This window comes from Euleptes europaea, chromosome 3, assembly GCF_029931775.1.
Source record: "Euleptes europaea isolate rEulEur1 chromosome 3, rEulEur1.hap1, whole genome shotgun sequence".
NCBI classification, from domain to species: Eukaryota; Metazoa; Chordata; class Lepidosauria; order Squamata; family Sphaerodactylidae; genus Euleptes; species Euleptes europaea.
In genome coordinates this window covers 103,775,249-103,788,538 of record NC_079314.1, presented here as the reverse complement: position 1 = coordinate 103,788,538, position 13,290 = coordinate 103,775,249, and the positions used below count along the sequence as shown (strand labels likewise).

Genomic DNA, 13,290 nt, shown 5'->3' with positions numbered 1-13,290 from the left:
ATTATGGGAGAGGGAGAAAAACTTCTCCCTGTCCACTCTCTCCAAACCATGCATAATTTTATAGACCTCTATCATGTCTCCCCTCAGCCGCCTTCTTTCCAAGCTAAACAGCCCTAAGCGTCTTAACCGCTCCCCATAGGACAGTTGCTCTAGTCCCTTAATCATTTTGGTTGCTCTTTTCTGCACCTTCTCAAGCTCTGTAATATCCTTTTTTAGGTGTGGTGACCAGAACTGTACACAGTATTCCAAGTGTGGTCTCACCATAGATTTGTACAAGGGCAGTATGATATCAGCAGTTTTATTCTCTATTCCTCGTCTAATTATAGCCAGCATGGAATTTGCCTTTTTTACAGCAGCCGCACATTGGGTTGACATCTTCATTGAGCTATCCACTACCAGCCCAAGATCCCTTTCTTGGTCTGTCGCTGCCAGCACAGATCCCATCAGTGTATATGTGAAGTTGGGATTTTTTGTCCCAATATGCATCACTTTACACTTACTCACATTGAATCTCATTTGCCATTTTAATGCCCATTCTTCCAGTATGCAGAGATCCTTCTGGAGCTCTTCACAGTCCGATTTTGTTTTAACCACCCTAAATAATTTGGTGTCATCTGCAAACTTGGCTACTTCACTGTTTAACCCCAACTCCAGGTCATTGATGAACAGGTTGAAAAGCACCGGTCCCAACACAGATCCCTGAGGCACCCCACTGCTCACATCCCGCCATTGTGAGAACTGACCATTGATTCCTACTCTCTGCTTCCTATTTTTTAGCCAGCTCTCAGTCCATAAGAGGACTTGTCCTCTTATCCCGTGACTATGAAGTTTGCTTAGCAGTCTTTGGTGGGGGACTTTGTCAAAAGCTTTTTGGAAATCCAAATACACAATATCCACAGGCTCATTCCTGTCCACATGCTTACTAACGCTTTCAAAAAACTCTAATAGGTTAGTGAGACAGGACCTACCCTTACAGAAGCCATGTTGGGTTTTGCCTAGCAGACCTTGCCCTTCTATATGCTTGACAATTCTATCTTTAATAATGCTTTCCACTGGGTCCCCCCCTGGAACCTTTTTTATAAATGGGTGTTACATTGGCCATTCTCCAGTCCTCTGGTACAGAGGCTGATTGAAGGGACATATTACATATCGTTGTTAGAAGTTCAGCAATTTCCCATTTGAGTTCTAGGATGAACTCTAGGATGAATACCGTCTGGTCCCTGTGACTTGTTAGTTTGCAGTTTGTCTAGACGTTCTAGGACTTCGTGCCTTGTTACCACTATTTGCCTCAGTTCCTCATTTTCCCCTCTCCAAAATCTCTGTTCAGGAGAAGGAATCTGCCCTGTATCTTCAACAGTGAAGACAGATGAGAAGAATTCATTTAGTTTTTCAGCAATCGCTTTATCCTCCCTTAAGAGTTCCTTTACTCCCATTGTCATCCAATGGTCCAACCGCTTCCCTAGCTGGTTTCCTACTCCTAATATACTTAAAGAATTTCTTATTGTTTGTTTTGATGTGTTTAGCAATATGCCCCTCAAAATCTTTTTTTGCATCTCGAATTATCTGCTTGCATTTCCTTTGTGCAAGTTTGTGTTTGCTTCTGTTTGCCTCATTTGGGCAAACCTTCCAGTCTCTGAAGGAAGACTTTTTTTCTCTAATTGCTTCCTTCACCTTACATGTTAGCCATGGTGGTGACCTCTTGGACTTATTACTACCTTTCCTGACCTGCAGTATACAAGCTAGCTGAGCCTCTAGTAATGTGGACTTGAGTAACCCCCAAGCCTTTTCAAGAGTTTAAACCCTCCAAACTGTTCCTTTCAACTTCCTCTTTACAAGTTTTCTCATTTTAGAGAAGTTCCCTCTTTTAAAGTCAAAGGTAATTGTGTGAGATTTCCCAGTCACTTTCCCACTTACATATAAATTAAATTTGATGCCATTGTGATCACTATTGCCAACTGGCTCAACTACATCCACATCCCGCCCTAAATCACTGGCAGCACCACAGAGTACTAAATCCAGGATCGCCTCCCCTCTGGTTGGGTCTATGACCAACTGTTTGAGGGCACAGTCATTTAGGATATCTAAAAAATTTATCTCTTTGGCTTGACTGGAGCATACATTTATCCAATCAATATGAAGGAAGTTGAAGTCTCCCATTATTACTACTTCATTACCTTTACATGCTTCCCTAATTTCATTCTCCATCTCAAGATCACCCTGAGCCATTTGGTCAGGAGGCCGATAGAACGTCCCCAGTACTAATTCTCCTTTGGGGCCCGGAATCATCACCCAGAAGGATTCTGTGGACGAGTCTGCCCTTTTTATGGTCTCTAGCTTATTAGACACTATGTTCCATCCTATTAGGATATGAGATAAGGCACTTTGCACTAGCTAAAGCTTATGAACACTTTTCAAGGTCAGCCCCACTTAAGGTATATTAGAGCAATGTGATTTCAAGAGAGGAAGGGACAGAGGGGAGGACTGTTAAAATAAGGAGTCGGCACACCAGATGTTACTGGTTTCTCAGTTCCCACAGGAATAGGATCTACCACATAAAAAGCAGCCGACTTATTGTGATAAATCGTTGTATATACTGATTTATTTTTAAAAGCTTACTTGTTATTAGTAGGCCCAGTTGCTAACACATCTGACTGAAGCTTTGGGAAGAAGCCTTGTTCGTATTTGCCTTGACCTATTTTCATATCGAGCAAGTGTGGATGAATTGCCGTGTGATCGATCTTCATCAGCCGCTGTTCGATGGCCTGAGCTGAAAATCAACATACGCTGGATTAATACATTGCAGTCACTTAAAAGCAAGGCATTTGTCTTCCACAGCCAAGACCAACCCCTGAAACTTGGCTGAAGGTCCGCCCGTCCGAAGAATTCTAGGGTAGCCCACACAGGTGAGGCAAAGAAAATTATCATCCGAGGAAGAAGCCTTGCCCCACGTCAGGCATACTTTAAGATAAAATGTAACTGCTGTGCTATGGATACCAGGGCAAAAGGGTAATCATGACTATTAGCCATAACTTCAAGCAGGAGAGGGGGATGGGATGTCTCAGAGGGAAAAGGTGGACCGATCACCATAATGGAGAGCTTACCTAATTCTTGTCTTGAGAACAAAACAAAACAAAATGTCTTTGTACATCTTTTCACTGCCATCAAAGAAACTATTGAACAGGAAAGACCCCAACCTTCTGGCTCAGGTGGCTAGGACAAGATGGTGTTTTTTAGCCAAGGGAAGGTAGCGGGGGTGTTCTTCACTCCTGTCAAAAAGTTATGGTTTATGTGCACACTGTCTGTATGTGGGACTACACAGAGGCTGTTACGGAGAACCATCTGTTTTGTCACATCCCAAACTGAATGGAGGTGAAGTCTCCTCAGCAAAAACCATTGGCTAAGATGTTTTGATATCACGGAATGCTCACGAACATTTCAGATTCTGAGGGAAAGAGGCTTTCAGCAGAAAAATGTCCACAGTCCATATACTGGATTTTGAAGGAAGTGAAATGTCAGTGTGACTGGAGAAAAACTGTAGGGATGGGGGAACGCAGAATTCAACAAAGGGATGTAATGGGCAAAAGAAGGAACTGGGGAAATGGCTCAAAGGTAGCATTTGGAGAAGTATGAGCTAGGGAGTCGAGGAAAAATTGTACCATAGGTCAACTCCAAGAAGGTTCCTATACTGTTAAGAATTGCAGAGAAGAAACATTTCAACAACTCTCACAAGCACTACAATGGGAGAAGTCTCACGTAGTGCAATTTTCCTATTGATGGAAGAACTTTTTTTTGCTCTTATGTCACTGCTGACTTATGGAGACGCCATAGGGTTTTCAAGGCAAGAGACATTCAGAGGTACCTGCCTCCACGTCATGACCCTGGTATTCCTTGGAGGTCTCCCATCCATATACTTGCCAGGGTCGACCCAGCTTAGCTCCTGAGATCTGACAAGATCAGGTTAGGCTGAGCTATCCAGATCAGAGCGGAAGAACTATACTGCAAATATAAAACGGCAAATCCATTTCGCTCCATTTCCATAAACAGCAAGTCAATTTATAGAAAAAAAGGGTCACACTCTACTTGCACAGGGGACCTGCAGAAAAGGCCCTTCTAAAGCATTCCAAGCAGAAATGTTTGGGATTTTTTCTCCCTTTGTGTCTTGCCTAAGATACTGGCATTTAGCCAGCTACTCAAGGGTAATGTTACCAACTATGAATTAAGCAGAGACATTCATATGAATCACTCCATTTCTTCTGAAGGGGTTGATGGATGATTCACTGCTCCCTTGTCCCAGATATCCCTGAAATACATCTTTCAGCTGTTTCTCACTGAGGCACTGTGGATTTGGGGGCGGGGACTTGAACAGCATTTAGAATGCTGCTCTTCCCCCACTTTATAAACAACCCATTTATAGCAATCCTATTTCCCCAAAGCACCTGACCAACAACAGCATTTGTGCAAGGGATGAGGTGCTGGAGGAAGGCAACACAGTACTGAAGGCAACAAGATGTGCACCAGCATTGTGAAGTCCAGTGTCTGGTCCTGAATGCTATTGTTACTGTGTACTTTCAGAGTGTTTAATGGGACTGTTAATGTTAAGGTGGTGAAGGGGGGAAGGCTACTGCTTAAAAAGTAGTTTCAGAGGGTAGCTGTGTCGGTCTACAGAACGGCTAGATTCATATCAGATGAATGGGGAGGAGCCGTGGCTCAGTGGTAGAGCGTCTGCTTGGCATGCAGAAGGTCCCAGGTTTAATCTCTGGCATCTCCAGTTAAAGGAACTAGTCAAGAGAGCCAGCGTGGTGTAGTGGTTAAGAGTGGTGGTTTGGAGCGGTGGACTCTGATCTGGAGAACCGGGTTTGATTCCCCACTCCTCCACATGAGCGGCGGACGCTAATCCGGTGAACTGGGTTTGTTTCCCCACTCCTACACACAAAGCCAACTGGTTGACATTGGGCTAGTCACACTCTCTCAGCCCCACCTACCTCACATGGTGTCTGTTGTGGGGAGGAGAAGGGAGGGTGATTGTAAGCCAGTTTGATTCTTCCTTAAGTGGTAGAGAAAGTTGGCATATAAAAACCAACTCTTCTTCAAGCAGGGGATGTGAAAGACCTCTCTCTGCCTGAGACCCTGGAGAGCCGCTGCTGTTCTGAGTAGACAATACTGACTTCGATGGACCAAGGGTCTGATTCAGTAGAAGGCAGCTTCATGTGAATCTAGATCTTTGACTGTCAAAGGCGTATACTAAAAAAATCTTGTTGGTCTCTAAGGTGCTACTGGACTCAAACCTAGCTGCTTAAAAGTAGACTGTGATCAATATTAGGGCGTGTGGATCAATATTCTATCCCTGTTCCTCTACACACAATTGCAGGATACACACGAGAAGGTGTGAGATATTAGTCAAGCAAAAGTCTGGTGTTCCATGCAAATTTGTGGATTAAGAGAACAAAGAAAATTGGATACTACGATCAGCCTGCTGCTTCTCATGACACAGAACATGGGGTTCCGGCGCCACAATATCAACCAACGTTAATCTTAGGAGGGAAAGCCGACCTGAAAATTGAAATGGTTTTGGCTGCAAATTAATAAAAACATTCCAGTATTCTATTTCTGAAATGCAAGCAATGGGCAAAAAAAAACAAATGAAAACCCATTTTTAGACATCCTATGTACTTGAAATAATAGTCAACATGGCCCCATCTGCAGATGCTTAAATGTGGATTTACATTTTATTAGGATACAATGCTGCCTTATGTCAAATTGAGAAGCAAGATTTAGATTCACATAAATATTCAAAAAGAAGACAGAAGTGATGAGGAATTATGAGCACCTGATTCTCTCCATTGTTATTTTCTCAATGAAAACTGTTAGATTTGTCCATACCTGCTTCTTTTAAAGTGCCACACTTCTGATATGCAGACATTCTTAAGGCAGGAGCCCTGACGTTATACAGCCTCATCTTATCAATCCGAGAATCGAACACTCGTAGAAAGGGATCTTTCTCTTCCCACTGGGACATAATTTTATTGTCGATAAATGTTGCAAACATTTGGGTTTCGATGAAGTGAGAGAGGAATGGAAGGTAAGGCTCAGACTGGTCAGAAAGGAAGGAAGCCTGGAGAGGGGGAAAGGGAAGGGAAACCCAAAAGAAACAGTTAGCGCAATAACACACTATGTGTTGTATTTCAGCCGTTAGTCTACGCTAGCAGCCTGAATAGCCTTATCTCAACTGAGATTGGAAACTAAGCAGAATCAGACACAGCTACTACTTGGATGGGAGACAAAGGGGTGCTATGCAGAGGATGGCAATGGCAAACCACCACCCCTTAAGCTTGAAAACTCCATGAGGCAGTACTTCACAGGGTCACCATGAGTCGATTGTGACTTGATGGAGCAAAACTATAATTATTATATCCTAGGCAATATGAACGGTTCAACAGCAAATTGTGTTTGTAAAAAGAAAAGAATAGGGGAAGTGGACAAAGTTCTGCAATCAAAACTATCGGACCATTTCAGAGTCTCAGTTTGCTACCTTTCATGGGACTGAATCCTGCAGATTTGCTCTGGTAGTGGCACTGGGTAGAAAACTCCCCCGCTCCATTCAACACAGGAAGGGGCTACCATTAGCAGAAAAGAGGATCCAACCCATTAACTTTTAGTACACTCACAGGGCATCATGGCTTGCGGATGGCTATCCCTTCACAGCAGTGAATCCTATGCAAATTTAGTACAGTCTTAGTCCATCGATTTCAGTAGGTTTAGACTGGAGTAAATCGGCAAAGGATTGTACTGCAAGTCTCTCAGGATAGGCTGGACCCGATCACAAGACTAGCATAAAAACATTTCCTGAACAACTGAAGGCTTTAGACAATATATCTCCTGACAGAAACCCAATATATTGTTCTTAAGATGCTATGAGCAATAAAAAGCCTCACAATAAGTCCATATTTTAATGGGGGGAGGGAATCCATCACATTAAATTTGTTTTTAATTAATTTGATTCAGATTGATTCTCTATCAATATTTTACTTGTAGCCTAATTTGTAATTTGACTGTCTTCTAGAGGGGGGCAAAACTTAAAATTACCCGAGAAGGTAATAAATAAATCGACAGCACATCTAAATAGGACTGCTATGATTTATACCCACTGTACATTAGTATCAAAACCCATTCAAAAATATTACATTCTTGTGATTGGGGGAGGGGGACCTGACTATGGTAATTGTACTTGTAAAGTTGTGCGATACCAAAGTAAGAGCATTGGTGTATCAAATGCAGTATTCTCTGACAGCAGTTTTCCCAGGCTTCAGATAAGAGTTCTTGCTCCCCAACACTCTACTATAGGGTTGCCAACCTCCAGGTACAAGCTGGATATCTCCTGCTATTACAACTGATCTCCAGCCGATAGAGATCAGTTCACCTGGAGAAAATGGCTGCTTTGGAAACTGGAGTCCCTCCCCTCCCCAAACCCCACCTTCCTCAGGTTCTGCCCCAAAATCCCCAGGTATTTCCCAACCCGGAGCTGGCATCCCTACTCTACTACCTGAAATCCTTTGAAGATACAAGGAGCGAACTCCAGACTTTGTTCATGCAAGGCATGTGCTCTACCCACTGTTCTAGGGGGATTGTAAACTGTAGACAGATTAAATTAGCTTAGAAGAGAAAGATCTGGCTGCTTTTACTTTGTCAAAATTTTGCATCTGTTCCCTGTTTGTCAGCCATGACTCCCGGTCCTGTGCTGCTTGAATGACAAAGGCCTCGTAATCGGAAAACATCTGCGTGAAGCGATTAGCGAAGACCTCCCGAAGTTGTACATTCAGTTTATAGTCCCTTAGCTCCCCTTCTTCACACTGAAGCTTCACATCTCTTTCCTTCTCTGCCAGAGGAGCGGTAATGCTCATTTTATCTACTGCCACTCCTGTCCTCTTTGCCAAAGCCTGGAGGCGGGCGATGGTTTCGTTGCCTTTCAGCAGCTCATACATGTTGATGGTGTTGCTGGGGATGTTCCCGTTCTTTTTATCATTGGCCAACTCGTTCAGGACAAGGTTCTTCAGCTTAGTGGCACTCTCGCTAGAATGGAGGGTAGCCTCCAGGGGGACCCCGAACTGAAGGAGAACGTCCGAGATTTCCTGGATGAAATCCAGCTTGTTGGGAAACTGAGGAAGTTCCTCGGGTAGCTCGATGAAATGGTTATCGATATCCACAAAGCAGAGGTTAGCCTGGGGGAAAAATAAGCCAAATATATAATAATCAACATAATAAACCAATTATATAATAATACATAAAAATAATCAACATCTTGCCCTGACCTGGATGGCCCAGGCTAGCCTGATCTCGTAAGATCTCAGAAGCTAAGCAGGGTCAGCCCTGGTTAGTATTTGGATGGGAGACCACCAAGGAATACCAGGGTTGCTGTGCAGAGGAAGGCACTGGCAAACCACCTCTGTTAGTCTCTTGCCATGAAAACCCCAAAAGGGGTCGCCATAAGTCGGCTGTGACTTGACAGCACTTTACACACACACACACACGCACACACACACTCACTCACTCACTCACAATCAACATCTTATAGTCCTTACAGCAAATTCCTGAGAAATGGGCTGAAAGTTCTTTGGAGGTGGTGTGACCCCTCCACCAGCATAAGTGCTCTCTTATTCTGTGATAAGAGGCACTTATGATGGTGGCGCGAGCAGTTCCATCAGCACCTAGGCGCCACAGAGCCAAACAAGAGAAACGTGGTGCCGGTGTGTGTGTGTGTGGGCGTTCCCGGAGTCAGCTCCCTAAGCCCCTCCAGCCCCCTCCGCCAATAGCACTGCTGCGGCAGGTTTTTCCTGGTGCAGCCTTGCTGTTTTCAATGGGGAAAATACCCCATTTCCCCAAAAAAAGATTTTAAAAGGTTTTTTTTAGCCTTTCGGCGGCCAGGAAACTGCTTTGGAGTCGGCACGGCTACGCCGTCCCTGGCCACTGCAAAGCTCAGGAATTAGCTGTAATAGTGAGCAGCCCTAATAGCCCAAACTAGCCTAACTCATCAGATCTTGCAAGATAAGCAGTGACAGTATTTGGAAGGGAGGCCACCAAGGAAAACTGGGGCTGCTGTGCTCCCACCTCTTCTCATCTCTTGCCTTGAAAACCCCATGAGGTGGAACTTCATGAGGTTGCCATGAATCAGTTGTTACTCAACAGCACACTTTACCTACAACCTGATAGTGGCTTTGTACTATGCAATAAAGAGGCGTAAACCCCTAGGTTCCAATCCCTCATTTAGCCACCTTTGTAACAACAGGTCAGACCGCTCGTCCACCTAACTCAGTACTTACTTTGTCTGACAGCGGCGTTCCTGTATCTCCATTTCTTTCCCAATACATTTCCCCCAAAATCCCAAGCTCAGTATATGCATTTGTGCAAGTCAGCAATTCAGGCTAAACCTACCTCACCAGAATTCTTTTGAGATACTTATTTTTAAAAATAATTATAGTATTGATTGCAAAATGTCCCCAACACAACCCTGTATACAAATCCTTTTGGAATAGATCTCTCTGCTGTTATAATAGCCACAGAAAAACAGGAGCTGTTACAGAGAATACGCAATCATGCCGATTTTCAATTTTTACAACTCCGCACACAGCTTTATTTTTATCCATATGCTGGAAAGGTAGACAGCACATACTGCCTCATAATAGAGTGATGTAATTCCTCAAGCGCGCAGCGTGGCTGAGATGTATCTTAAATACAGCAATTCACACCGTACGGGTGCTTATACTGCCAAACACACCGGATATTCAAGGCCATGAAAGAGCACAGATGTGCTCACAAAGAAATATTTGTGAAGACATAAAACAAAAATAAAAGAATCTTTCCACTGATTCCAGCAACAGGACACCACTAGGGCGGAACATCTTTGTGCTTGAGGCAGGAAATTCTCCCCCACCACAATAAAAAATATATAACAGTAAATCAAACAGCAGGTTGCTCATTTCGTTTAAGGGCGCAGAAATTTTGCCACCTGCGGTAACTACTTAATGCCAGAGCTAGCCATCTAAAACATGCACATAGCGTTTTCTCCGCCCAAGTGGAATCTTCCTTTCGAGGGCGAAAAGCAAAAGATTTATTATATAGAACAATGACCCCTGGCCCTTCAGAAATATGGCGGTTTCTCAGATTAGATTAATTTTTCTTCTCAACTCAAGCTTCTGTCTGGAACTCATTGCTTGCGTATTTGCTGTGCTGAATGGAGAGTGTTTTAAAAAGCCAGTTGGGTTCCCCCGAGGGAAGCGGAGGCCTCAGATGTACCAAGCATGACAAAACAGCGTAACGGGAGACCCAGATATTCACAAGGGCAACGACAACTCATTCTTGTTAGTCTTTGAACTGATATTTAATTGGTACCAGCGTTTGGTTGCTTTCTCTAGGGCAAGCTGAAGAAAAAGGTAGTAATCTGAAGTCATCTCCAAACTACATTATTTTTTTTTCCTTTTTAAAAATGTGTATTTTTTTTAAAAACAGGAGATTAAGCAAGGTTACAAACACAACATTGAAGTTATTGCACAAATTTAAAACCAGGAGCGCTTAAAAAAACATAATTTCTTATGGTTTTCATATTTATATTTGCACATACTAATGGAGAGGGGTTGTCCATTAGCAATCTATTTATACATGCAACGATTAAGCAGTCTGCAGTTCCATAATTCTTTCTGTATTCTTGACTCAGAGAATTATCCTCTTACCAGTATTTAATTTCAAAGGCTTTTTAATATGAGGCTTTGCATACCAGTCCAGATTTTCTTTTTTTAAGTCTGAAAATGAGATTTGAAGCCAGAAAATTCTCAGAGGCTCCCATTTTCTTCTTCAAAATGCACGCAAATGATAAACACTAATAACAGTTAGAACTCTTAACACCATGAGGTGTAATTATTAGAATTTTATCTCAAGACCACAAATGGTTTATATTTAGCTCCAACAGATAGGAACTTGGCCCTCAGCCTCAACAATAGAAGGAACGCAGAACTGAAATACAATTGGCTAGATATCATGTGCTAAAGGAACAACTAGTTTTGCACTCTGTAGAAACCTCATTTTCAAACATTTCATTACAGTTCAGTCTTTGTCCATTTGCTATTATTTTCAATGTCATTTTTGTAATGTAAGAGCAACAGGAACAAAATTAATAATTGCAATCTTGTAAAAAAAAGAGAGCCAGTAATAACTAAAAAGATAGAACTAAACTGCACAAGTGATATTACCAATTCTTCCAATATATTTAATTTTGTTTACTGTGATCATCAGCTTAAAAACCAAATAATCCACCCCCTCCAAATCAGTCTTGGACATGAAAACAGGAAGCATGAACACATGAAACTGCCTTATACTGAATCGGACCTTTGGTCCATCAAAGTCAGTATTGTCTACTCAGACTAGCAGCGGCTCTCCAGGGTCTCAGGCAGAGAGGTCTTTCACATCACCTACCTGCCTAGTCCCTTTAACTGAAGATGTGGGGAATTGATCCTGGGACCTTCCGCACGCTAAGCAGATGCTCTACCACTGAGCCATGCCCCCTCCCCAAAATAATATGCACGTGAAGCTGCCTTATACCCTTTGTCCATCAAGGTCAGAATTGTCTACTCAGACCAGCAGCAGCTCTCCAATATCTCAAGCAGAGGTCTTTCACATCACTTACTGCCTGGTACTTTTAGTTGGAGATGCTGAGGACTGAACTGGGGACCTTCTGCATGCAAAGCAGGAGCTCTTCCACTGAGCCACAGCCTGTCTCCTTAAGTATATGACTAACATAAGATCAGAGTGCAGAAGATATACATTATAAATAAAATCTCACTAATAACCATGGCCATAGCATTACTTCCTTAGGCTCGGGGAAATTTGTAAACACAGGCCTCCCTACTAGGACTGCAACACATACATACAACCTCCTGAATTGTAAAATTAAAAAATGTTGATTTTAGATGTGTATTGTCCTTAGTAAATCATACCAAGGCAATGGGTTTGCAACTCTGAGTGGGTCTCAGTATCATTTATTCCCACCCCAGATTTTCCACTGGATAACAGCTTGATTGCCAAATGCAAACCCATTCCCACATAATAGCATGCTTCATAATGGTACAATAATTCACCATTGAGGAAAATGCACTGATACTTCAGCCATGTGAAAACAGGTTAAGTCTAACAGTACAGTCCTAAGCAGTATTGCATCCTTCTAACCTCAATGATTTCAATGGACTAAGAAGGATGCAACTCTGCTTAGGACTGCAATGTCAATCACTTTATTCTGTCGTAAAATAGAGGGCTTGACTTAAAGATGGGTGGAATGTCTTGTGACATAAATGCTCCAAGATGGTGGGTTATAACTCTGCAAAAGGAATAAGAGAGTCCTTAGAACAATCCTTCAGAGATCTGATTGGCGCAAAGGCAATGACAAACCATCTCTAAGCATCTCCTGCCTTGAAAACTCTATGAGGTCAATTCACCTCTTGGGGAAGTTCCAGTTTGGAACGGTCTGTTCCTTCCTTGGACTGCAGACCCATCAAATAAGGTACAGGAGCATCAAGGAAATGCAAGAGGGAAGCAGGGAGGATGGGGACGTAGACGTGTTGCCACTGAAACGGGAACAGCAGCGTGGTGATCCCTTCTGCAACCGTCATCAGACGCTGGTAGTCTGCATTAAAAAAAACAAAACCCACAAACATTTCAGCATCAGGCAGATGGCAAAAGCAGAGCAATCCCAAAACCCACAGGACACTTTTTATAGTTATTCATCAGCCTGATTTAATGCGCAGCGTGGTTTTCACTGCCGGTTTAAAATGTATTAAAATATTAATTCCAGCACTACTGCGCAAATAAAGCTATGAAAATTTAACTAGTAGACACATTCCGCTAGGATATAAAATTCAAAAAGCAAATTTAAGATAAACACAGGGAACACCCGTGCAGAGTTATGTACAAGGCTTTGCTGAACTGCCAGAGGAATGGAGATATGCAGAAAGGAGTGAACAGGGGAAGAATGGCTGTCAAAGCCTTTTTAGAACATTTTTTTGTTTGCTCCTAATTGCTCATTAGGTTGGTGCAGCAGCAAGTTCCCGACTCTACGCCAGCCTGTAAAATCATCTTAGGACAGAATGAAAATCAGCTATGCAAACATAAAGTGAGCACTTATTTTTAACACAGCTCTCATGCCCATACTCCACTCGAATTCCCTGCTACCCTGTCATCGTTTTATTACTGTGTACTATATTTGCTTCCAGCAAGATAAGGATGCTTGTACTACAGCACTGATGACACAAT

General features: G+C 42.8%; 1 protein-coding gene across 5 annotated transcripts in view; it reads right to left on the bottom strand.

The window, feature by feature from the left end:
- Positions 1-13,290, bottom strand: part of DENND5B (DENN domain containing 5B) — a 145,743-nt gene that overhangs the window by 46,754 nt on the left and 85,699 nt on the right. For all 5 annotated transcript variants that reach the window (XM_056846143.1, XM_056846146.1, XM_056846142.1 and 2 more), the window contains 4 exons: positions 12,477-12,664; positions 7,680-8,216; positions 5,881-6,112; positions 2,617-2,767 (listed from right to left, as the gene is read on the bottom strand). In XM_056846143.1, the coding sequence (XP_056702121.1) occupies positions 2,617-2,767; positions 5,881-6,112; positions 7,680-8,216; positions 12,477-12,664 (1,108 nt within the window). The remainder of the gene's footprint in view (positions 1-2,616; positions 2,768-5,880; positions 6,113-7,679; positions 8,217-12,476; positions 12,665-13,290) is intronic.